The sequence below is a fragment of the Lytechinus pictus genome, chromosome 13, assembly GCF_037042905.1.
Source record: "Lytechinus pictus isolate F3 Inbred chromosome 13, Lp3.0, whole genome shotgun sequence".
NCBI classification, from domain to species: domain Eukaryota; kingdom Metazoa; phylum Echinodermata; class Echinoidea; order Temnopleuroida; family Toxopneustidae; genus Lytechinus; species Lytechinus pictus.
Window position 1 is genome coordinate 11,011,186 of NC_087257.1, and position 26,961 is coordinate 11,038,146.

General features: G+C 38.1%; 2 protein-coding genes and 1 long non-coding RNA gene across 4 annotated transcripts in view; 2 read left to right on the top strand and 1 right to left on the bottom strand.

Moving 5' to 3' along the window:
- The first annotated feature begins 600 nt into the window (after positions 1–600).
- On the top strand, positions 601–4,879 carry LOC129274508 (cytochrome c, somatic-like). The gene is made up of 3 exons (XM_064108137.1): positions 601–951; positions 3,181–3,404; positions 4,163–4,879. The coding sequence occupies exons 1-3, from the start codon at positions 947–949 to the stop codon at positions 4,315–4,317; spliced, it is 384 nt and encodes a 127-aa protein (XP_063964207.1). The 5' UTR covers positions 601–946; the 3' UTR covers positions 4,318–4,879.
- Positions 4,880–5,494: 615 nt separating this feature from the next.
- The window catches only part of LOC129275014 (DNA-directed RNA polymerase I subunit RPA2-like), a 38,788-nt gene continuing 17,321 nt past the window's right edge, over positions 5,495–26,961 (bottom strand). Inside the window, exons 16-27 of one of the 2 annotated variants that reach the window (XM_064108135.1) lie at positions 26,417–26,614; positions 24,665–24,769; positions 23,964–24,140; positions 19,841–19,985; positions 18,596–18,692; positions 16,594–16,735; positions 15,840–15,996; positions 10,899–11,024; positions 9,438–9,565; positions 8,603–8,767; positions 5,783–7,980; positions 5,495–5,639 (exon numbers count right to left, since the gene is read on the bottom strand). In XM_064108135.1, the coding sequence (XP_063964205.1) occupies positions 7,741–7,980; positions 8,603–8,767; positions 9,438–9,565; positions 10,899–11,024; positions 15,840–15,996; positions 16,594–16,735; positions 18,596–18,692; positions 19,841–19,985; positions 23,964–24,140; positions 24,665–24,769; positions 26,417–26,614 (1,680 nt within the window). In that variant the 3' untranslated portion in view covers positions 5,495–5,639; positions 5,783–7,740. Of the gene's footprint in view, positions 5,656–5,754; positions 7,981–8,602; positions 8,768–9,437; positions 9,566–10,898; positions 11,025–15,839; positions 15,997–16,593; positions 16,736–18,595; positions 18,693–19,840; positions 19,986–23,963; positions 24,141–24,664; positions 24,770–26,416; positions 26,615–26,961 lie in introns of both variants that reach the window. The other variant, XM_064108136.1, reaches the window with a different exon arrangement.
- On the top strand, positions 11,457–14,116 carry LOC135156354 (uncharacterized). The gene is made up of 3 exons (XR_010295476.1): positions 11,457–11,688; positions 12,968–13,100; positions 13,662–14,116. It is a non-coding gene; the product is annotated as an uncharacterized LOC135156354 (long non-coding RNA).

The following is a 26,961-nucleotide window of genomic DNA, read 5'->3' on the forward strand; positions in this document are numbered from 1 at the left end:
CATTATTAGTAGTATTATTGTTATTATCATTATTATTGTTATTATCATTACTATCATTACTATATTATTATTATTATCATTATTATCATTATCATTATTATTAGTATTAGTATTAGTTATTATTATTATGATTATGATTATAATTATTATCATTATAATTGTTATATTACTAATATTATTATTATTATGTTGATGCCTAGGTCTGTTTTGATGAATTCAAGTAGGTTATATTCTGAAAATTGAAGAAAAGAACAGTCTATTCAGGAATACACATTATTGAACGTCCAACACACCACAGGAGTTTGGGTGTACGTGTGAGATTTTTGAACCCTCATTATTTATTTCAACTTCCTTAAAATCTTCCTTGATCCTTAAAAAACACCCATATCAGGGGCCGCGAAACGGTTTTCAAAGTGGGGGGGGGGGGGGCTGAGCCAAAAGTGGGGGGGGGGGCTGACCATGCTAAAAATCACAATCATATGGTCATTTTTACGTTTTTGTACACGGTTTTGGAAAAAAGTGTGGGGGGGGCTGAAGCCCCCCCAGCCCCCCCCCCCCCCCCCGGTTCCGCGGCCCCTGCATATACCAGGAGGTATACCTACCTCTATTTTCATTTCAGATTGGCAATATATAGCGTGAAATTTGAGCGGGGGAATGTCGTAAAAAGATAGTATACATTGATCCACCATCGCGTCAAAGATATCTTACCCACCAGCATGCCCAGCAAAAATCGTATAATTATTTTCTCATATACTGTCTCCCCATTCCAATGCATGCCCGGTGAATTTATTCCTTACTTGAAATTTATTATTCTGCACATAAAATAGCAGAATACGTGATCGCTCTGGAATGAAAGCGATCTGCTATTAAGGAGAGAAGACTCGCACGCGCCGTTGTCAGCAGCTATTCTAATCGAGGCGCTCTAGAAGCAACGAAATATCGCAGAATGGGGTAAGTGCGAATCATGACAATGTAACATTATTAAAATAATGGACATATAACTGTGGAACACAAACATGAATTCATCCGAACGAGAATGTATATGCCAGGTGTATATGTATATCATTGTTATGGCATGCAAGGTTCGAAGAGTGATGTGACTGTTATGGCATGAATGAGATGATGATCTCTTTCCAAAGGAGCCAAATTTGCCGAAGCCAGTGAGGGAATTTATTGTATTGTGCAATATCTGCAATTATGCGCGTTGTTTCCGCGGTCTCCCTTTTTTATAGCCTAATGTTACTTCTTCTTTTCTTAATAGGGCCTATATATATTTTTGCCAAAGCGGGGACACGTAAACATGTACCATACGTCTGAAGATTGTATTGTAGACATTAATTGTTTGTATATAACGTACATGCTTACATATTTGCGATTGAAGAAACAAATCTTATTGTCACGTCCACTGCCATTGTTATATTGCCTACGTGCTCGATGCCAGGCTTGTCTCGAAAGCCGCCGCGGCGGGTTAAAGTTCAAGTATAGTAATACATTATCATAAACAGTGCGTATGTGTGCTGATCGGGTGTCATATTCATATCGCTCTACAGTGTATATAATATGTTCCTGGCATCTTTATACAGGGGCCGCGGAACGGTTTTCAAAGTTGGGGGGGGGGGGGCTGACCACGCAAAAAATCACAATCATATAGTCATTTTTACGTTTTTGTACACGGTTTTGGAAAAACCCGCTTCCGCGGCCCCTGTTATATATTTTTAAATTCTTAAGGATTACCAAAGACATTTAAACAACGTATAAACAACGAATTTTATATAATGAATAATAACGTAGAATATATGTAACTGGTCGCTTATTGGGAAACTAAAAACACACGCCATACATTTTGAATTTTCACTTTTTTTTCTCCTTAATTTTCTCCACACTGGGGGGGGGGGGGGGGGCACACCCATGATAATGGCAGTATATAGGTCAGTCCTCAAGACCACTTTAGCTGTTCCTAAGCACATCATTTCACTCCTTAACCCATTCTCGCCCTCATTTCAGGCGCCAGTTCTCAAGTCCGCGATATCATGTTAAATTCCAGTTTCCAAGCACTACCATTTGCAGAGGGACTTCTTGAGCCCCTTATTTCAATTCTCAACGGTAAATGGTTTCAGATTTTTGGGCCGCATACCGACCCTGCACCCTTTTCAAATCTGAGCGCATCCCTCCCCCGGCTTCAATCATCTTTCCGCCCCCACCCCCCCCCCCCCTTGATGCAACGGAGGCAAAGTTCGATTTTAAAAGCTTCTCCCCACCACCCCTCCCCAACCACATTCAAAGTTCAACGTGATATCATTGTGATAAAGAAGAAAATAATTTCGAGGCGCGCGCCGCATATATGTGTTTATAGAAATTGATCATAAAATAACTTGGTAACTTCTACTCGACTCTACACACTGTCCATAGCATAATATCGCATTCAGAATATTTTGGTAAGTCCAGACAAGTTACATGTGATAAACCGTAGATAATTACTAGTCTTTATAGAAGATCTTTTACCATGTTGATGCATGCTGATATATCATTATTTGCGATTTCTTTAATTCTGCCTTTAAAGCAAGGCATTTCGATACAGAGGTGCCACGTAATTTTTTTTGGAAAGAAATATCCGTAAGTTTGAATCACCAACCCCGCGTTTGGGGTATTTTAGCAATCACTTCGCAGAAGCTTTCTTTAACGCTGATAATCTTTTTTTTTTCTCAAAAGCTTTGCATAACAAAGAAGCCTTTGTCGAAAAACGGTGAATCAACAGCGGCAGGGGCAGTTATTCCCCTTCGATAAATTTTTATCTTTTTACTAAAAATGTTCACAATTTTTTTTTAAGTGAGCGCGAAATCCATTGATTTCATTTTAGAAAATGCTAAAGCCTCTCAATGACAAACTCGCGGTAGCTTCGCTCACTCGCTTTTGAGTTTCTTCAAAAACAATTTACACCCCCCCCCTCCGCAAAACATTTATACGTCGTAAGAATATGTGACATGATGGTACCAGGGCCAGTCTATATGTACCTGTATCTGGTAGAGCTGCAATACTCGGACATTTACATAAGTCAATTCTGCCCTTGTACGATTTGCCTTTCTGTATGTACAGTATATGACTGTATATTTAATTAACAGATCACAAAAATTGTACGGAAAAATTGAATAATTAATGCCGATTTTTTTTTCATCTGCACAGAAATAAAGTACCATATCAAAAACTGGATATGGCTGCCAGCGATGACGTCATACCTCCGGGCGATCCCGAGAAAGGAGCCGAAATCTTCCGAGAACACTGTGCCGGTTGCCATGACATCGACACGACTGGAGAACATAGGGCTGGGCCTAATTTAATGGCGTTATGGGGCAGAGAGGCCAACACGATCGAGGGTTTTGCTTTTGTGGAATCGGATGAAAAGAAAGGTGAGATTTATGGTTTTCTTCATGCAGGGGCAGAGGGGCAGCGCCCTCGGGGGGGGGGGCAGGGTTGACGAGGGGTCCGCAGGCGCTGCCCCTACATCCCCCCCCCCCGTATACTGAAGAAAGGAAGAGAGAACATCGAAAAACGAGGGAGAAAAATGAGGGAAAACAGACCAAAAATAAGAGGTCTAACCTGGGGTAATAATATCCACGTAAAAGTTCAAACTCATCTGTGGCTAGTCTTGTTCCCTATCAAAATACACCCTGGTGCCATAACTGTGATTTTGAAAGTATCATTGGATAAAATTTAGTGTACAGATCAATTATTTAAAAATGGGGGGGGGGATTTGTGATTTTATAGTTTAATTTTTTGAAAGGGCTGTTGGCAGACTGCACCAGCATGCTATCATTAATAATGGAGAGGTGGAAATGTGTCTTGCCCAGGTTATTAAGAAAATATATCTTGAAAGTCATAATTGAAATACCTATTTTTAAAATGTATCGCAATGAACAAAGGGCATCACTTGAAGTTGAATGAATATGTGAAAAGATAAGAAGAAAACAAACAGAAAAAGTAAAAGATGAGATGTGTATTAGGGAGAAATGAAGAAATTAAACAGGAGGCTCAAATACTCCTGGAAGTATTAAACAAATAATAATAATTAAAAAAAAAACATTCCAGCTCCTAATGAAATTGACACACCTGCAGTTGGCGTAATATATCGAATTAACATATTTAATTTATTTTACTTTTATTCTAGGGATCATTTGGAATGATAAGACCCTCTTTGACTTCTTGGAGAAGCCTCACATTCCTGGAACAAAGTTTTTATTCCGCGATCTGAAAGGAAAGGACGAGGACAAGGCCAACTTGATCGCTTACCTCAAGAAAATGACCGACCCCAAGAACTCGTGATCAAATCGAGCTTTGATCAGCTCATCATTGTCAAATATTCTGATGGATTCGATCACGTTGACCGACATCACACGCTTGAATTATGATCGATGTTATCGAGCTAGGCAGAGACTAATCAAGCTTTAAGAGCAGCAGAATAAAACTATAACCCATTCATTATTTCAGTGGATGCCTTTTAAGATCAAGCCATGATCTGTCGCGTTATTCTAATTTCCATGATTTTTCCCCTTGTTTATTAACATGGAATGGTTTACGTTATGACAGAGAAAATTGAATAATGTACCGATATTTTATATGAATGTTATTTTTTTTTGAATTCATTTGTGTACCCATGCAAATTATAACATTCCAGCTCTTGGCTGAAGCATGACTGTGTATAATCGTCTTGTTCTGTATTTCGAGTATATGAAATCATTTATGAATCAAAATGTTTGGAGATGAAAAAAAAATGTTTATTTTGAACACCGTTATTGTTACTTTGTAAATAAGTTTGACAGAAAGCAAACTACGTGTAAAACAATTTTTTTCTATGAATAAATATTTTGAGTGTAAATTGGTATTGTATTCTCGTGAACTGCTCTCTTTAATAGTATACGCCTATTCTCCCTCAACATCATTATCAAATCCATCATTATATCAACTGAATATACAGAGTGGGCAAGTGTCTGGACTATGAACCACGAGGTCCGGTGCTCGAACCCTACAACAGCATTCGTGTCCTTTGACAAGGCGTTTCTCTACATTTTTAAATTGTTACCCAATAGGAAGAAAAAACTCGAATCCTTGAGCGCCTAGGCATCCCAGCTAAGGCCGGGTGATGGTAGCATTGTCATGTTCAGCAGAACCTGCTGGGTAGTTTTCAGAAGCGAATTGGCTACCCTGGGTAAATATGACGTTATTATTAGTATTATTACAATGTCACCATCACTACTATAAACATCATCATCATCACCAGCACCATTACCATCCTCCTCCTCCTCCTTGTCACCATCATCTTCTTCATCATCATTCTAATCCTCCTCATCATCCTAATCATCGTCATCATCATCACCCACATCATCACCACCATCATACTCATCACTCATCATCACCACAATCATCGTCACCATAATGATCATCATCGTCACCATCATCATCATCATCACTGTCCACAACTGGAACACCAACTCAAATAAAAATATTCAAACTCTTTTTTACTCATTTAGTACAAAGTATTTTATTTGTTCAAAATGAAAAACATGATCATAATGATTTTGTAAGACTTTTAATAAAAGACTCATGTACACAAATATTCAATAATTTTGTGCCTTGCACAGTAATACCTCGGTCACATTTGCCCTACGGCAGCCGTACGGCGAGTCAAAAACAGTTGTTTCATTCAAACCGCCAATTATGTAGCTGGTACAAAAAATGTTGAAATGGCTGTTTTCGACTCGCCGTACGGCTGCCGTAGAGCAAATGTGACTGAGGTATAACTCTCCCTTTTAGTCACACATGATACACTATTTAATATATCAATGATACTTTTTCTGTAGTATTTTGTGACATACACTCTGTGCATAGAAAATAAAATATACTTTAAAATATTATTCTGTGGAAAGAATAGCAAAACTTTCCTCTTAATTTAGTTTTAATATTCAAGCAATCAGTTGCAAAATAAGAACTAAAATTGTTCACATTATAATTTAAGATTAAAACTGATTTTAACTAAAATCTTTTGCAGATGATCGTTACTTGGTTCTAAAATTCTTTCACACCAAACTTGTCAAATGGAGTGAATGCGACTGAACTCTAATTTAGTGAAATGTATATCTGCTGACATTTTTAGGCACCATGTCAATTGTCTGAGGCTCAGAGCCGTGTCTTTTTCGCGCAAGACTACCTCAGTGACCTTCATCAAAGTCAAAACCCATAGTTTTGGCTAAGAAGTGTGAGAATTGGTTATTGTATGTAGGAAAGCCGCTATGAAAAGACACGGTGCCTTTAAAGTGGCATTCATGCAAAACGATTTGCCATACATTTAGTTTACCGCATTATATCACATAATGATGGAAGAAGGGACCTTGTACATAGTCCCCTGTCACATGCTTTGTCATTCTTCTGTGAACTTTCTTTTCAATAAATGTTACTTTACACAGTGCGTCCCACAAAAAAAGGAAACCTGTTTTCAGAGATAAATTTCTCAATTATGAAATATGTTTTTACTATAAATTTGATACTCATGGTAAGAGTGGAAACTCATCTTTAATTTTAGACCAACAGCTTAGAAAATCATTCACACATGGCAGATTACAAACAATAAATATAAAGGCCTACCAGAAATGATTTGCGCAGAAACTTACATAAAAATCTTATAGACTAGCATTTCAGGGATCAGTGACAGTAACTTCACAAAGAATACAAAAGAAATGCTAATGAGCTAATCGTCGAATAAGCACGGTTGTTGTATCACAAACCAATCTTGTCCAATTTTTCTGCGCAACCTGATCTTTACATCTAAATTTCAAACTCGTCTTGTTCATTAATGCGTGAAGTGTTTGTCGCATATTAGGTATCAAAATGTAGAGGAATAATTGAATTATATGATGATATAAATTGAATATCATAATTAATTTGCCTTTGAAGAAAAGAGATATGGGAATTCCGGTTTAATTTTTTCTGGGACACAGTGTATTTTCAACGGCACGGTGGCACCAAAGGCGAATTTGAAAATGGAAGAGCATTCAGGGGAGTACTTCATCAACACTTTTGCCTGATAAATTGTCGGATCTGACAGCTTTTCTTGATTTCGTTTGGCTGAGATACAATATTGCGACAGTAACTGTCACTGGACTGGACACTGGACTTGCCAGATAACACGTCTGACAAGTCCTTTCACGAAACGCTCTTCAGGGTGAAAAGAACGCACACAGAAAGAACAACAAAGAAAGCAATGGGGATTATTGACAAGGTTCCTAACAGATACATTCATATTCGAAATATCAGTAAGGTCATTTTCTGACATTGATCCCTTGGATTCTTTGCTCACCAAAGGTCATATTCAAAGATACAAACACAGATGCATTAGCAGTGCTCTAGACGATACCTTCAACGGAACTTGAGTAACCTGTTGCAAACAACAACCAAATCTGGGTGTTGGGGGAACTTCAGAATATCAACAAGGTAATATTGCTAAATTTGGAAAGACAGGTTCAAACTGACAATCCATTTCTTGCTAGTTCAATTCTCATAGATCATTTCTGAGTTCTGTCATAAAGGACTCAACTATAAAGGACTTAACTCAACAATGCCGTTCATCCTCACATTGGCTTGAATGGGTTTAAATGGAAGCATAAGCTCTGCTTGGTTCGGCTCCATAGCATATACATGAATTAGCAAATCATGTGTGCTGACCATTGTTCAAATTGGCAACGTCGGTCCTGCTCACTTCACTTCCAGTGTTGCCTTGATATTCATGGCGCTAAGTTCAGCCACCAGGTATTGGAAGACATATGGCACGGTGATGGTTTCAATGCTGTCTGAGGTATCACACGACGCACAGACCCACTTCCTCTGGGCACTGGACAGCATGTCTTGGAGGTCCATCTTTCCGTCCGATGACCGGTCACTGAGCTTTTCCAGGTGGATGCCAAGGAGTGTCCCGCACTTGGTGCATATCCTCGTCTGTAGAGTGGATAGTGGAAAGGTTTGGAAGCATAAATATATTGTTAGAGTACTACTTAATTGATAAGAGTTTGAATAAGGAGAAAGTGTTAACTCATTGTATCATATCAATCTCCAAATGAATCAGCAATACTGATAAGCTAATCTAAGTGTCATTAACAATTATCATCATCATCAATCACGATTTTCACTGTCTTCATCATTCACACCATAACCACTATATTTCACTAACATCAATATGATGAGGGCGATGATGATGATGATCATTATCATAAACATGAAACAGAGGGTCTTTGGTTCGTATCCCAGCCATGCCAAAATTTCCTTCAGCAATAAATTTATCCACATTGTGCTGCACTCAACCCAGTTCAGATGAATGGGTACCCGGTAGGAAGAAATTCCTTAAATGCTTGAGCGCCTAGGCAGCCCAGCTAAAGCCCAGGTAATCATCATCACCACCATCCTCATTAACATCACCATTCTCATCAACATTATCATCATCATCACCATCATCACCATCACCACCATCACCATCATCATCATCACCATCATCATCATCCCAACTACAGCACCACCGCCGCTGCCATCACCAGCACCATCACCATGACATACATGTATTTACCAAGCTTTTATCAGAGCAGTTGAGCAGTCTATCCTGAAGAAGGAACGATGTTCCATGAGCTAGAAGTGAGTCCCTCTCCATCTCACCAAAGCGTATACCTCCAGCCCTCTTCCTTCCTTTCACCGGTTGGTGGGTTAAGATATCCACCGGTCCGGTCGACCTCACCTTGTCAAAATACAAAGACAGTAAAGATGAATTTAATAACTTATGGTATTATTGTATTAGGAATATTCTAAATTTACAATAGCATAGTACTTAATACATCAAGGAAGCATTCTATTAAAAGACTAGTTGGATATTTTATCTGATATACCCCCCTCAGTGTGTGGAGAAAGTGCATAAATTGTGTGCAGGCATACTAGGATCCCATGACCATGATAATAATTATTGAAATGTAAAGTGCTTAGAAACAAAGTGTGGTAAGCGCTATAGAAAAATAACTATTTATCCAGCAGTTACCACAGGAACTTTGCTTCACTCCCAATCAAAATCAAGGAAATTTGCCATGTATAGAAATATTATTACCCCAGGCATTGGATATTGGCTTGCAAGCCCGTACATAATGTATGCACTTTCTCCACTCCCTGGGGAGCATTCCAACAAGAGTTTTCGAACTCAATAGGAAAGCCTACCGCTAGGCTTGTGCATCCTACAGCGTACCCATTAACACCTGGGTTGAGAGTTCAAAAGTGTCAATTGACACTATGTCACAAGACGCTAGGCTGCAGTGGGATTTGAACACATGACCCTCTGATTACAAGGCGAGAGTCAGAAGCACTACACCAAAACACTTCCAATTATCTTTTGAGAATGAAATAATCTTTGGTATAATTACCTGGAATTTATCAGATACCATATGCCTTAGCCTCTGATAGTAGACCACGCCTATGAATATATCAGCTTCAAGCTCCACCCCTGATGTCCCACTATACATTCTCTCTGTTCCATAGTAGTTATACCCTCCTTTATCAAAGAAGAACAAAGAATATGATTTAACACCATTATAATAAAGTGCCTATCATTTCAAGATTAAGATATTTTAAAGATGTAACAATGGTGGGTATCTTAACAAAAGGGAAATAACTGGAGATGAAAATGAAACCGTTGGCAAAAGTTTTTTTGGTTTTCGGCTAGCGGGTACCGCACCGGCCAGACCATGTCTTTGGGAATAATCGCATTGTGGTCACCTTGAGCCGCTAGAATCAACCATGCCACTCATAGCAGTCCATATATCTAGACTTTTTACCTGTCGTGAGAAGCTTGCCAAAGTAATCCACAGCAGGTTGTTCTTCTGAGAATGTGAAGGGTGTAGCATCATGACATAGACCATAAAAGGATGCTGACTTACCATACCTGATATTAATAACTATTTACCATCAGCATTCAAAAATCTTATCATGCAATATTAAAGACTATTTACCAGCAGTGAGAAGCTTGCCAAAATAATCCACAGCAGGTTGTTCCTCTGAGAATGTGAAGGGCATAGCATCATGACATAGACCATGAAGGGCTGCTGACTTACCATACCTGATATCAATAACTACCAACGAGCAACATGCCAAGATCTTCATACCATACAATATTAAAGACTATTTACCTGCCGTGAGAAGCTTGTCAAAGTAATCCAAAGCAGGTTGTTCCTCTGAGAATGTGAAGGGCGTAGCATCATGACATAGACCATGAAGGGCTGCTGACTTACCATACCTGATATTAATAACTATTTACCATCAGCATTCAAAAATCTTATCATGCAATATTAAAGACTATTTACCAGCAGTTAGAAGCTTGCCAAAGTAATCCACAGCAGGTTGTTCCTCTGAGAATGTGAAGGGCGTAGCATCATGACATAGACCATGAAGGGCTGCTGACTTACCATACCCGATATTAATAACTATTTACCATCAGCATTCAAAAATCTTATCATGCAATATTAAAGACTATTTACCAGCAGTGAGAAGCTTGCCAAAATAATCCACAGCAGGTTGTTCCTCTGAGAATGTGAAGGGCATAGCATCATGACATAGACCATGAAGGGCTGCTGACTTACCATACCTGATATCAATAACTACCAACCAGCAACATGCCAAGATCTTCATACCATACAATATTAAAGACTATTTACCTGCCGTGAGAAGCTTGCCAAAGTAATCCACAGCAGGTTGTTCCTCTGAGAATGTGTAGGGCGTAGCATCATGACATACACCATGAAGGGCTGCTGACTTACCATACCTGATATTAATAACTATTTACCATCAGCATTCAAAAATCTTATCATGCAATATTAAAGACTATTTACCAGCAGTTAGAAGCTTGCCAAAGTAATCCACAGCAGGTTGTTCCTCTGAGAATGTGAAGGGTGTTGCATCATGACACAGACCATGAAGGGATGCTGACTTGCCTGCCATACTCTCTATCATCATACCTGGTTATATCAAAGAGAGTATTGTTGCAGAAATCATTTTGATAGGCACACTAAAAACAAGCCGGAATATCAAGATAGAGGCAAAACACAGAAAGAAAAAAAATCATTAACCTATACATTCTTTTCACAAAGCGCAAACATCCTTCGATAATTTTCAAGGTATATGTTTTCAAAATTGATATGGAACCTGTGCCAGCTTGAATATCTTTGAAAGGTGGAGCATCTTTTATATGAGTGTTTTAATAGCTGTGCTTTTCAAAATTATTGATTCATGTTAGTTTTGCCTTTGTCCAATTACTTTCCTTTATACGCATGGTGGGCATGGTCATATATTTTGCTTTTGTAATCATGATTCCTAATTATTTGTACGTTTTGTGACTGATATGTTAATACAATGAAGTATAATATGTGTGGCGTCGCGCAATAACCAGACTATTGGTGAGAGACAATAAATGCGCTAGGACGTCATTTAAATACGCGTGTCATCAAACTTTTGTCTGGCGCGCGTCGCGAGGAAAAACAAAACAAACAACCCGCGGGAAATAAAAAAAAATGTCAGGCGCATTTTTATTTTTCAGAACTGTGGATATCGGCTCGATATATTTGGTGGCGGGTTCGGATACATGTTGATTGAATTTAATTCCCTTGGCTGAAATCCATGAAGGTAAGTTAAATTATGTTGCAGATTGAGTTGTTTGGTTAAATTCATTGATAATTGCGATGCGAGGAACATGGCAACTAAACACGTGAATGTGAATTTTGTGTTGCGTGTTTATGTGGATCGATCGAGAGAGAGCTTTTTTAGGAACGACTTTAAACGTCAAATTACATGCGACTGCTGCAGCGATTCGCGGTATTTGTCCGGGACTTTGACGGCCTTTTTAAGATCTAACTTATGTATGCCTAGGCTATCAACTAGATCTAGATCTGCACGTACTTAGATAGGCCTTCGTTACATACTTGTAACCATTTAAGTTAAATCTATCACATGCAACAAGTTTGTAAGAAATGTAGGCCTATATAAAAAAAATCAAAATTGGACAAGGAGTAAAAGAGCTATGATAATTTAAAGATATGGATTTCGGTGAAACAGTTCTATGCATGTTTTTATGAATTTACTTGACAAACTGATGCAAAGATGTCTCACCTTGTTACATGAAATTATGTTTGTTCTATCCCCCCCCCCTCCAAGACTAGATATTAATTAATGCAAAAAGGTGACATATCATTCACACACGTATGACCAAATAAAACAAGTATGATTTCATGTTTTGTTATAAGAAAAGTTAAAGTGGGGTGTCATCATCAGCCCATCTAACGAATATTTATTAAGACGTGCATATAACTGTTTTTATAATGCATGAAAAACCCTTTTAGATCTAGTTGTTATCAGATTTTGATGAAATTTGCAGCATTTGCTTACATTTGATGAAATTATTTTCAGCTCGGAGTACCCTTTTAAATCGGTTAATTATGGACATTTTTCAAATCCCCTCTTCTAACAAAATTCTTATTTGTCGGACTTCTGATTTCAAATTTTTTTTTTTTTCGGAGGGGGTGGGGTCTATTTGGTATGAGCTTCACCAAAGCTGTGCAAATGATATCGAAATTATAACTAGAAAACAGATTGTCACAATTTATAAGAAATTTATTCAAAAATAACAATATATTTTGGGGGCGGGTGTGGGGGGTATTTCTTATTTTTGTCTACAATCTGGTCGAGCTACATTACATGAGGTTCGCCAACTTTCTACACAAAATCATTCAATATTATTTAAAAAAATGAAAAGACATATTTTTGAAAATAAAAATAAATTATAGTTTTACTTGTTTTTTTTTTGTTTTTTTTCTTAAGTAGTGTTTTTTTTTTAAATAAACTTTAACTCTGAAAATTTGTTAACTAATTGGCCTTGTTTTCTTTCGTTGTGTTAAACATGTTAAAGGCACGGGATCTACAGAGCAACTATATTAGTGCAGTGAGGACAAGACATCTCAGAACCAACATACAGCTGACAGCAGCCCTTCAAGAAGTACTTTAAGACTCTATTATGGGATTCACCATTACCACAGCTTCAGGTAGCTTTCCATGCTTTATCCATATTCTATATGGAAATAGTGTGCCAGTTTTTACTTTATCATGTCAGTTGTAACCGATTTTTCCACGAATCAATTGCCGTTTTATAAGATCTTGTTTTAAAATTTATTTTACCACTATTAGTACATGAAATCTAGAATTATGGAAAATATAAAAAAATATAAAATGATAAAAACAATAAAAAATGAAAAAAATAAATAGAATTTGGATAAAAGCTCATGCAGAGAAAGCTTTTTGCAAGTGATATATCAAATTAAACATTTAAATATGAACATCTCATGAATTTTGGAGGGATTTTTTTACCCAACAATAGTTAAATCTTTTTTTGGTAGAAAAATATGACATCAGGGAGTACTTCCACCTTTATTAGAAATACAAGTAACATTTACACAAAGCCAAAGAGTGAAAAGTTAATGTATTTTAAATATCATGTTGTTGATAAAATATGTCCATGAATCATGAAGAAATGAGAGTGTAATGTGACTGTTTTTATAACACATTAATATCGGTGAACTTTTCAATTGCATTCATCAAACATGTAGATTTGAGTCATCGGAACGTGGCATTTTTAAGACTGGAACATGAAGAAAGCAAACAATGCAGAGGAAGAAAATTATCCCCTTTGGTGAACCCTGCTGACATAGTCTCTCAGATACTCCCAGATAAGCTATCAACTGGATTTTCCAAATAGAGGGAATATGATATATGGAAAGATCTTAGATGAGGACAAGGCACCTCGCGGCCTCCCCCGTAGGAGAGGAAATTGAACAATGAATACATGTTTTACTTTGAATGAACAAACTCTGAAGTTTTTCGATAAAAAAATTAAACTTAATTTGTAACGTTTGCTAACCCATTAGAAGGATGTCATTGTAGAAAATTGAAATGTGGTAAGTTTGCTGCTGTATTAAGAAGTTTGTGATAATGTTAAACACACACACTAAGGAGAGATTATCGTGTTTTATATAATTTTTAGTGCAAATTTGGACAGTGGAGAGCGATGCACAGTTTTGCTAATACTGCTGCATAGAAGAGAGTAAATGTATGTAGTCTCTTCCATATCAAGAATTAAACTCTGATATTATTTTTTTATTCAAGCATAAGATGTTTACAACGCATATCATTACACACGTGTACAGAGTGTAGCAGAGAAAAGATGACTATGTATTTGTGAGTATTTGTTAGTTATAATACCTGTCGTATTAATATGTGGAGCCAAGTTTTTATGCACAGTTTTATTCTTCTTTTCAAACGAAGTGACCTAAAAAAAATCCTTCAGTGATCCAGATAATTTGGCAGCAATTTGTGAAATATATTTTCATGACTACCCCATCCCTAAAAAGAAACCAAATGTGGCCCATTTCATTAAATATGGATATGATCCCTTGCTCGAATGAAAACTACCATGAAAACAGTGAACCTTCTGCTTCCTGATTCGCTAGTTCAATGAAAGTTGATATTTCATCAAGAGTTGCTGTCATATTAAATCTTTATGAAATGTAGCTCGCATCAGCTTTTCACTATTGTGTATTGCCACCGAAAAAACTTGGTTTTGCAAAATTGAATTTTGTTTGTGGTTATTTTCCAAAGCTTAAGCATGATTTTCTTTAGATTTTACTTTGCGAGAAAGTGAAGTATGGACAAACAGCATGGTGGTGTCTTTTTTTTTTGGGGGGGGGTTAAGGGCAGGGACAAATCTAGGATGGAGGTAAGCAGGGGCTTTGGCCCCACTTTTTTTCCCCAGAACGCATGTATAAACATGTAAAAAATTACCATATGATTGTGATTTTTTTTTTGCATGGACAGCCCCTCCCATTTTCAAAAAAATGTTCTGCGGCGCCTGTGGGGGTGGGCACCCGAAAAAAATGATAAGCTGCCCCTCCCCCCCAACAACAAAAAAATCAGATGAATAACCCAACCCCATCTTCCCCTGGTCATTGGATCTGGGAAACTCCTCTCATGTTAAAACTACGCGCTATGACGAACTATATATAGTATGACAAATAGTCTCCATAAGGGTTTTTTTGCATGTAATGTGAGTGTGTGGGTGTGGGTTCTAGTGTGGGTGTGGTTTAATATGTAGAATAATATGTTTTATTGTATTCGCCTAGCTGTGTATATATAAAAATTATGTCTGCACTACAAAAGATCACCTCGCCTATGCCAGGTATGTTGGGCGTTACAAAATAACCAATATTTCCCTATCATGAAAAGATGAATAATAAGCCCGACTACCATGACGACCCAAACGGCCAGGCAGGGGGGGGGGGTACCCCTGATTCAATTGGCCATATCTCTAATTTAAATATGAATTAGACTCTAATATTTTGTATACACATTGTACATGTGTCCATGTACCAGAAAACATAAAAAAACCAAAATCCAAAATTTCACCTATAATACCCATTTTCCCAGGATGGCCCACATATATCTGGGCCCCATCTTACAAAGAATTGCAATTGATCCAATCAATCACAACTATGGACAGCCATCAACATCTAAAATGCAAATTTGTTCAAAATATTTTCTAGATATGATATATATTGATACATTCATCATTCTCTTGAAGATTCAGTGTGAATTTCTTTGTTTACTAAGGAGATTGTGCAAATTTCCTGAAGAAAAAATCATGGCATGGATGGATTTCCATACAATTTAGATTGATCGGATCAATCGTAACTCTTTATAAGTCGGGGCCCAGGTCTGATTTTACTTCTTACCGATTGTCATACGAGAAGGGAATCCATGAGGGTTGAATAAGATATCGGGCGTCATCCCGCTCTCAGTGAAAGGCATATCTTCCGTCGGCCATCGCTGACTGCATACACCCTTCTGACCATGACGACTAGAAAACTTGTCCCCAATGATTGGATTCCTCTGGAGGAATTGAGGGAAATAAATATTTTCAAGTTTATCATACTCACAAATAATTTATTTTTAATTGAAATATATATGTTAGTATCCACAAATATAATGAAAAGCTCCACTTTGTATCCTCTAGAAAAAGGCACTATATAAATCCAGCTATTATCATCATCATCTAAAAAATAATCCAAACAGTTTTTACATGTGTAAAATATAATGACATTTTAGATCCCAGATTTCTGAACATATCAAATATTCAGGTTTTGCTGTCATTTTCACGAAAACCACACCCAATATGTGGAAGAGATCATTAAATATCGATTTACAAACGAATTTATAATAATCAATTATTAACTGATTTTTTCATTAAAAAGAAATTATTGGGCAATTCCATGAAATATGGTCCCCTAACAAAAGAAAATTCCTGAAATGACTTGTCTCTGTTTTCTAGTTCATTTGAAAGTTGTAATGCTCTCAAATCATCATGGTTGAGCAGTTCAAGAACTGAAATGAGAATTGAGAAAAATGAGCATTTGGATGTAAAGCATACTAAACCCTTGTTTTACAACCGCCAACCATTCCATACCTTATTAGTGAGATCCACCATACCTGTATTCTAAGTTGTATGAACGCTCTCTGACAGACTTGGTTACCAAGGTAACCCCCTGTGACCTTGACATTATCTACCACCGCGACCTCAGACCCTCTGTACTTCTCGACCTTGGTCTGACCTGAATCAAGCCTGGTGTAACTGTATTAAATGAAATAAACGATAAATTATATTGAATTGAGTTAGTTCTTGCATAACGCATATCACATTATGATAAAACGTCCCTTTGTGTTTCCAAAGGATTTGGAAACCCTTACCTCGGCTTTAGCCAGGCAGTCTTTTACAGCTCAGAAGCATTTCAAGAAGGAAATTCTTGCCAGGTACCCATATACCTCACCTGGGTTGAGTGCAGCACAATGTGGATTAATTTCTTGCTGAAGAAAATTTGAGAGCGAAGTTGGCTTAGTCGGTAAAGTGTCTGCCTGTCGAACCAAAGATCGTGGGTTCGAGTCCACCCCGGGCAGATGACAGAAGCCAGTGCGTTGTGTGTAAACGTCTCTCCCGTTTCATAGATGCAGGCTATGTTACAGTGAAAAACACCCCGTCCCTCGGATAGGACATTAAATGGAGTCCCCTTGTAGAGGAGAGTCACCACCTTTGCACGTTAAGAACCCACTGCACTATTTGAATAAGAGTAGGGGGAAACCCCGGTGTAGTGGTCCACCTGCATTCCCCCAATCAGTTACTGTAAACGCTTTTATATTCGCGGGATTAATTTTTCGCGCTTGGCGGCTTCAAAACATTTTCGCGGGTTCTTGAATTCGCGCTGCACACTCCATAAACACAAAGTCACTTCCTTCTTGCCCATCTGTGAATGGTTTTAATTAACATTTCAGGAACAAAATTTTGTTTTTCTGATCATAATTCTAGCTCTAAAGCGGCATAATTAAGCATTGTTTTGATCCAATCTTGAGCTTTTGTGACATTTAGCGCAACTTTTCTTTGTGGGGCGGACATCGGGGAAGGCAAAACGGAGGCGCTGCTAGCTGCTGGCCTGGTATGGACGGCCGAGCACCAGGTAAGGACCGGGAGGATTACGGCTATTCAAAGTGCTTGGGATCAATCAACAGACATGTGCGATCGACCCAACGTCTTCTTAGAAACTAAACAGATCTAAACATTCACCAATCAAACAGCATGTAAGCAATTTATATTTCAACCAAAATCATAATTTAAATACCGATCTGCGACTGTTAAAAAGTTATCGCATTGCTTTGGAACGAATTATCACGGTGCATATGATTTTGGAGCTCAAGCCTTCTTGTTTAAATGCCGCCCTCTCTAGGTCAAATTATGCAATCTCTTTGCCAAAACGATACACGCAATTGAACCGCGGTTCAAAACTTGCATTAAAATTGATGCTCATAAATTTGCGTGTTTTTTAATTCGGGCTCGCCGATCTTGCCGCGAAAATTTCCACATCGCGAAAATTTCCACTTGTACAGTATATCGGAAGGAGAGACCTTTGGGTCACAGTTCTGTGTGCTTGCCCTTCTACGCGACCCAGATTGGCTAGCTCCTCCAAAAATGTGCCTTTGACAGATATATGGCGCTATACAAATGCTGTGCATCATCATCATCAGCATCACCATTGGGATTTGAACCCACTACCAGCATTTTCATAGCCAGGAGACTAATCCAATGTGCTACAATGCTCCAAATAGAGTTAAGTTTTAAAAGCTTGTCAAAGATTAAAGACATGAATTAACTTTATCAAAAAAAAAAACATAGCTGATGATGGAGTGAAGTGTATATCCTACCCTTTCCTAGTATATGAGCTACAATATCTAATAGTTTTAAACAAATCAGAGAATGATGAATATTAAGGTTCATCATAGATTTTCCTTGCCATCGATCAGCAGACATTATGTAATAAATGTAAATACACTGTAAATGTGATTACCACTCAATATCGGAATGAGGATTACCAAAAATGGTAAAAACTAGAATAAGTAGAATCAAAGTTCATCTTTACATCATAAACAAGAAAGTTTGACTTACGCATAGTATGGGTCTCCTTCATGTAGCACTGTACCGATTGGGGGAAAGCCATCTTTGTCTATACATCCTTTGATTCGAGGGTCAGTAATATCACAACCTATAAGGCAGTGCATAAGCATAATCAAAATAAAAAGGTAAGGTATATTACCAACAAGAAAATGCCATCATAATATATACTAATAATAATTATGGATTGAGAGGACTTTTCACATGTATCTTACTTTTTTTTCCTTTTTTTGGGGGGGATCATTGTTGTTTTTTAAGCCATGACGTAATTCTGTCATAGGGAGAAACAATATTCAAACTTTCCCGACAAAATGGAAGTAATTATATAATAATCGATCAAAGTGAAAAAAAATCAGTTTGTGACACAACATGCTTGACAATACACAAATGAGCAGCCAGTATTGGGGGCATTACAACAGCATACAGCACACAGGGACCATACCTGCTTGGATAATTCTAAAAGGTATGGTGGTATCCATATCGCAAAAAAATGTAGATAAAAATGACCTACTACTTGGCTCCATATCTTCATTACCAGCTTAGCAGCCCCACCCCATCTCCATCACCATCCCCTCCTCATATTATTAAACACAGCTGCTACCAGTCCATGTTTCAATCCTCCTCGCTTGGTCCCAAGATTATCGTCATCTGTTTTATAGATGATGACTGCCATCTCCACCACAAACAATAATAGCACTGCCCCCACTAAAAGCCCCATCCCAGCCCTATCACCATCTTACTTACCAAACACACTACCACTTTCCGTGTCTTGATTCTCCAAGCTCATTCCTAAGGTTAATCTCTTCTGTTTTACAGATTATGACCATCATCTTCACCACTATACCCCTCTATCAGCTTTGCTCCTCTCACCAATCATCCCATCACTGTCCCATCACAATCTCACTTCCCAAACACAGCTGCCACTCTTCCGTGCCTTGATTCTCTAAGCTTATTCCTAAGGTTAATCTCTTCTGTTTACAGATTATGACCATCATCTCCACCACTATACCCCTCTATCAGCTTTGCTCCTCCCACCAATCATCCCTTCCCCTCTCCATCACCATACCATCACCATCTTTCTTACCAAACACAGCAGCCACTCTTCCGTGCCTTGATTCTCCAAGCTTATTCCTAAGGTTAATCTCTTCTGTTTTATAGATGATGATCACCATGACCAAAACCACTTCCCTGAACCCCCTCACCAACAACCCACCCCCTCTCCATCACCATCTTACTTACCAAACACAGCAGCCACTCTCCCGTGCCTTGACTCTCCAAGCTTATTCCTAAGATTAATCTCTTCTGTTTTATAGATGCTAGCATGGCCAAAACCTCTCTCCAGTGAAGACTTGTTTATGATCATGGCATCTTCCATATCATACCCCTATAGAGTGGAAAACAAGATGGCAACAAAATCAAACAATTACTGTCACAGGCAGCGCAAGCAAGGGTGAGGGATAGTCCCCCTGAAAATATATTCTAAAGAAATAACAAAAAAAAGGAGAGAAGGAAGAAGAGGAAAGACGAGGTTGTTCGCGAACCACGATTCTTGCCTGATTTTGCAATCAATAGGCAATATGATCTTTTGACCCCTTGATGACCTTTGACCTTATCATTCTCATAAATGTGGAAGGAAAAGAAAAAAAGAAAAGGAAAAGAAAGAAGATCCAAAAAGTTTGAAAAATAAAACACTGCAGTATCACAGACTGAAGCCTACATGTAAACATAGTTTGAAGAATTTTTTTTTCCAGATTCAGCTTTCTTACATAATGATAAAACTGACATATGAGCCACAGAATGTGAAATACAGGAAATGATGCCGAACATATCAAACTGAATTTCAGATGCTCTTCAGTATCAGTTCAAGAGGAGAAGCTGGTCTGTGACGGCACACAAGACGTTTCAGACCAGGAGCAAGAATCAATTTGTATAAGATACGTTGATGACAACTCTCAAGCCTCGGGAGGGGACTGTCGGGCTGTCAAACTATTGGTAGAGCCAAAGCACGCTTGCTGAAAGATGTCTGCATTGGGCTTGACTTGACACTTGCCAAGTAACATGAGCGGTGCTCACAGTGGAGCTTATCATTTTGTATGTTTTTATTTGTAACTTTGAATGATATCTTTATGATCATGTTGATTTTCTCAACTATTCTTTTGAAAGTTCTGAATGACAGCCACATTCATTTACTTTATATTGTTAAGAAATTTCTATTTTGATTATTATCAACTGGTTCACTTTATGTTGGGTGCCTGAGTTTCACAACTATTTTTGTTGTCTTTTTGGCTCCCCACAGTCATGTACATGCATATTTCTTTATATTATGTTTGAATCCTACTCGGTTCAGTTTCATTTCATATTGTATTTATGTTTCATATTTCCTATTTTGTATATATTTGTAACGATTTTATAGTACTGTAGAAATAATTGATTTGATTTGCTTTGATCTATCATGAAGGAAAATCAACCACTAGCCAACCATACCAACTGCTCAACACAGCACAATCAGTCAATGAACTCCCACTTATTTGTGGTGTTATCAATATGCATTAGGAGTGACTTTCTCACAAACAGTTAAGTTCAGACAAGTGTTTGAAGCAGTAGGAGACCGCGCAAGAAAACTACCGGTATGGCCACTGAGCCCTACTCGGGGGACAGTGCGGAATAAGGCTCTCGAATACTTCCAGGATAATAGACTCACTTCATAAGAAATGGTGTACCGCAGGGCTCTGTGGGAGGTCCAACTCTTTTTTTCTATTTATTTGATTGCATTGCGACAAGTTATGATCCATCATGGAATTAACTATCATATCTATGCTGACGATATTCAACTGAGAATTTTGTTTGCATGTGGTTCCAAAAGTTTCAAAAACTTAAGGGAGGGGGGCAAGATCTTTTGCTCATGCATGCCCCATACTATGGAACAGACATCCTGAAGACATCAAAAATTGTTTCTCTGTTGAGTCTTTCAAAAATGTTCTTAAAACCTCTCTTTTTATTTCTTAATTTCTTTATGTGCCTTGAGCACTCTACAGAGTGGATTAGGCGCTTTTTAAGTCACATGTATTATTATCATAAATTACAATTGGATGCCGCAATTTCATCAGAGCAGAAATCTAATGCTCGTGGTCATGAAGATCCCTTCATGCATGTGGAATCCTTGCTGGCAGTCCAGTCGGCATGTGCCATAATTGGAAACTTGGCGGCTCTAGTCAACTCGGCGCAGGGAAGACAAGCAACAATGGATGGCGTTGTAAGATATGTAGAGCTGGCAATCATAGCACTCCAGGAGGAAAGTCAAAAGTTTGACAGCATGTTCGAGGATGCAGAGGCAGCCATCATTGGCAAGAAAGACGCACAGCCAATAGGGATCTACACCAAGGCACATGCAAGTACCCATTCATCTTAGTGTAAACACTGCAAACACTACACATGCCACGCCAATAGAGTACTGTACTACCAGATTATCTTCCTAGAGGCATATGGCACTGCTATTAATCAGTTGTGAATGCATTTCAACGAGGCTAAAGCGGGGATGCAATCATACTGTGACCTGATCGAATGCTTTCATTACAGTATTATACAATATGGATAAATTCACATTTTGAACACCTTTACATTAACAACAAGAAACTCTCCATCACTAACTTCAGATTGATATTGAAAACCTTTCTCTTATGTTCAGAAATTTGCTATGTACATGTAGTAAAAAGAGCATTGACCAAGCGGAGCTGAAAATATTCATATAAAATCTGAGCTGTACAAATTAATGTTTACGATTGTGTATTTTGAAATCATGCTCATACATGTATGTTTTTTAGGCTATTGTAGATAAACATCAAATAAATGATTTAATAACAATGATAATAATAAAATCATATATCAATTATCATTAATTAGGCGACGATTGCCTCTTCAATGGCACACTTAATATTACCCAGCTTTAGCTCTAGCTGCTAAAGACGCTTCATGCATTCAATGAATTAATCCTGCCGGGTACCCATTCATCTCACCTGGGTTGAGTGAGGCACAATGTGGGTAAATTTCATGCAGAAGGAAAACACCCCATGGACGGGATTCGAACCCATGCCCCTCTGATTGAAAGACGAGAGTTGTAACCACTAGACCACGACGCCCCCCACTAAGGCTGATATGCTAAGTACAAACTCTCCACCAAGTGATTAAATAGAAATCAACCTGCGTCCCATACATGTACCATAGTCACATACTCAGAGCTGCCAACCTTTCAAAAAGGTAAAAAGTAGTAATCTAGAAGCTCAACATTCAAAATTCTGAGATAAAAGTCATAACTGCATACATGCCACGAGGTATCATAAATTTTGTAGAAGAGGTAACATATCTATATGCTCTTGTCACATTGTGGAGCCCCCCTTCGGGATCATTGGTCATGTATAGGATGTCGACAATGTAATCATGGCAGCGACGAATTTTCATCTCAAGCACACACTTACCCGATTGATGTAAAGACAAAAGGACTGAGAATCGCACATGTAAATGTCCACAGTCTTTTTGGTAAAATTGATCATCTTAAAGAAAAGTATTAGTAGTACTTTTCTTTTAGATACTTTTCTGTTAATAAATAAATAGAACAGATGCACAATGCGCATAAATGCCAGGTTTTGCAAAAGATCCCTACAGGATGGTTGTCAGGTATATTTATCACAGGTGCTTCACAACTTTTATGAAGCACTAGCTTGCCTTGTCAGGCAAGTAAATTTCGTCACTGCACAATGTATTACTATGTGTGTATTAAATGTGTACATTTCTACCTCAAAAACTTAATAATTAAGGTCAAAAGCGTAATGACGTAATTTGACATGAGAATCATAAAATCATAACTTTTTTCTAATAGTTGGCAGCACTCTGTTGCGCATTTTCAAATCATGCTCATTTTTTTTAGTTTTTAGGCTAATGGAGCTAAACGATTAAATTAATGAACTGAAACAAGGATATTGTGCAATGCACAAACTCTCCACCAACTGATTAACCCTTTGCCCGCCTTGTTCGACTAGAGTCACATACAGCAGAGTGCCAAGTTCAACTCCAGCCACATTCTATTCACAATACACACAGAGTGCATTAAGTCTGTGTGTTCATACACACACATACACAATAGTGATGTGTGCCTCGCATTGTACTGTGTACACACAAAGCTTTTCTTTACAATTAACCAATCAAAAGATATTGTGAGCTGAATTAGCATAGCCCACGGAGAACCCCTCTGAAGGTTGCACCTTGAAATTAATGTGGTGCAGGGGTGATTCTGACTATGGCGGGCAAAGAGTTAACTCTTAGCCCGCCACAGACAGAATAACCTGCTTCCCATACGATGGCCACTTACTGTATATGAGATGACAGCTACTACAGCATTGGTTCCAAGTGGGTAATCGTCAAAGTCATACTTGTCATAAGAGTGTGGTCGGACCATCGGTGTCTGAGGGGTCTGCAGCTTGTACATCTTATGATCAATACGGAATGGTAGTGTGTGGGATGGGAAACCCATCGTTTGTTTACCCATCTGTATGAAACCAAAGTACATACAGTAATATTTATAATACACCTTTCCAACAGTTACAAGGACAATTAACACTTGTGAAACACACTATTTTTTACACATACGCAAAATAATACATTGAAAAACCTGCCTGAATATTTTACTGACCAAAAATTTCTTAAAGTTCATTTTTCAAGAAAAAAAATCTGAGGGCAAATTCATATTTACATTACTGAATTTTCTTGATAAAAGTAAAATTACATTTTGTTTGTTTGCATTTGCTTAATATTGACGTGATTATTGACAATATTGAAAATGAGATACAAAATGAGATACAAATAGTCAGATAAAACATCCAACATGTCCTTCCATAAAACACTCCTGAACCCTGTAATATAAAACCAAGTGATTGGCCGTGGTGCTGATTTTTATGATTAATCATGGACAACAGTCTGTGTTATGAATTGTAGAAATCAGCCCCACAATCAATTGCTAATCTTTATGTCACAGAGCCCCTGATTATCCATTCAACAAGCCATCTATCTTACCTGACATTGGTACATATTTCTAGGGCTTTGGTTGAAATCAGAAAACGGTGTGAGACTCGCTGACACACTCAGTATACTCGTCTCATTCACTTCCAAATGTGTGGTCTGTCAATAAGATCAGATAGAAAAGCAATTATCAAGACTGAATTCATACTTCCTTTAGTGATAAAAACATGATGTCAACAAATTACAAATAATGGAATTATTTGATATGACCTTGGGTTTAAATTTGTCTTCGTGCCTCCGCTGCAAGAAAGCGGCGCCTATAGCCTCGCTCCACTACGCAGGCGAGACAAAAAGGGGGGTTGGATCATGGAGCTATTAACACAGAAGGAGATCCTTCTTCCAATTCCTTTGTTATCGCTTCCTTCTGGCGAAGGAACGATATCTAACATCAATCAGAGAGCCGCCAGGCGAAAGTAAGAGCCCGCTTACGTAACGCGATAAGCCCACTTGTAAAATCTGAGATCAGTGATTCTTTGAAGGTTCTGCGATGCACCACCATAAATGACGTTTTTCCACATAACTTCCCTTTCGAGCTCTGTTTTTTTTCAAAATCGAAACACGATTTGCTGTTCTTCTAACATCCATATCTCTTTGTACGGATTCCTGATGTACGTCTTTGATGTATGGTTGAACTTCTGAGATGATCCCCTTTGCATACATACCAAATACGTTACAATTTGATTCAAGCCAGCCACGGTACGTACGGAGAAAGTTGGATATTAGTCATTTATGTGTGTCTGTCTTTCTTGCTTTATTTAACCCTTTTCTTGTATGCTCCTGTCTCAGAAATTATGAGGGGAAAAGCCTACGTCGAACTTGATTTCGATGCTAAGATTATGTGTTTGGTCGTGTTCGCCTTGAAAATATAACGACGAATCTACGGGGCATTTCTACAGCGATTGTCGCATCGTTGAGTATCCTCCGGTACCCCACGTACTACTATTTGTGTAAGTTGAAGGTGAGTGTGATGCCGTAGCTCCGAACTCGCGCGCTCAGCTCATTCACACAGTACAGACCTCAGCCATTGACATGAAACTCTGAGAAGATTGCCCAACATAGCAACACCAAATTCATGCAGACTGGATTCCAAATACCGAGCCTCATAGTTTTAAAATGCGAGTAAAAACAATCGCTCGTCTCTAGGTGATCTAAGCTGAAAGGAGCACAGGTAATTTGAATGCCCTACAGAATCAATCTGTTGTTCACTTCTGGCGCATTCAATGACGTTTCCCTGGAGGTAGTCACTAATGAAGGGGATAGAAAGTGATTCATGGAGCACCCGTTACTTTGCGAGTGCCTGATCTAAATGCGCAAAATATCTTGGGAGGTATTCTGATAATTAAACCTAGGTTTAACTCTAGTCTAAAATAGAATTTCAATCTACAGTTCTATGGAATGCTGGGCTTCATAATATTTCTTTCATATTTTGGGGAATTATAATGTATCAATTAATTTTTTAAAATTTATTATTTTTCTGATTTTCCATATCAATTGATTCTTTAAAATTAATTACAGTTTTTCCTATTCTTTTTCTTTCCCGACTCAATTAAATTTTTGACAACTTTTTGCACCTGGGTAAGAATGATTTGTAATTGGTGAATGGGTGACAGGTGGCATTTCATACAAGAGTGGTCAAAGTTATCCAAGGTTGAACTAAACCATAGCTATCAGAATACATCCCTTGTTTTCAAATATCATTTGGGACATGGGCTATCTACGAACCGGTCTATTATCATTACAGTGTACCTTTTGGTGAATTTCAGCCGGACTGACTGCAATGTCCATGTAGACCTGCTCAAACGTACCGATGTACTCCGTCTCCTGTAAGGCTAGATTCCTGACGGGTCGGTAGAGCCTTGAGGGTGTGGTGAAGATGTAGAGACCAGGATACTGGCCTCCCTTACCGCTCACAGGGACCAGGACAATCTCTGTAGTCTGGCAAACCTTCGAGGTCAAGATAAAAAGAGCTTCATTGCTGACAGTAATTGATTAAACAGCAAGACTTTTACCTAATTTTCACCATATAATAACACCATTTCCAACATACACAACATATATTTCTTGTACATCTTTACCTCAAGACCAACGTGTGTGCCTATTTCCATGAGAATAGGTTGCAATCTGATGAAGTAGTTCAATAGTTCAAACTGCAAGATTTTTAGCTAATTTTCACCACTTTATATTTTACCATAGCAGCATGATTTCCGGCAAACATAGAAATTTTGTTTTGCATATCTTTACCTCAAAACCAATGTGTCAGCGTTTCCTTTTCACATTTCTGTGCGATAAGT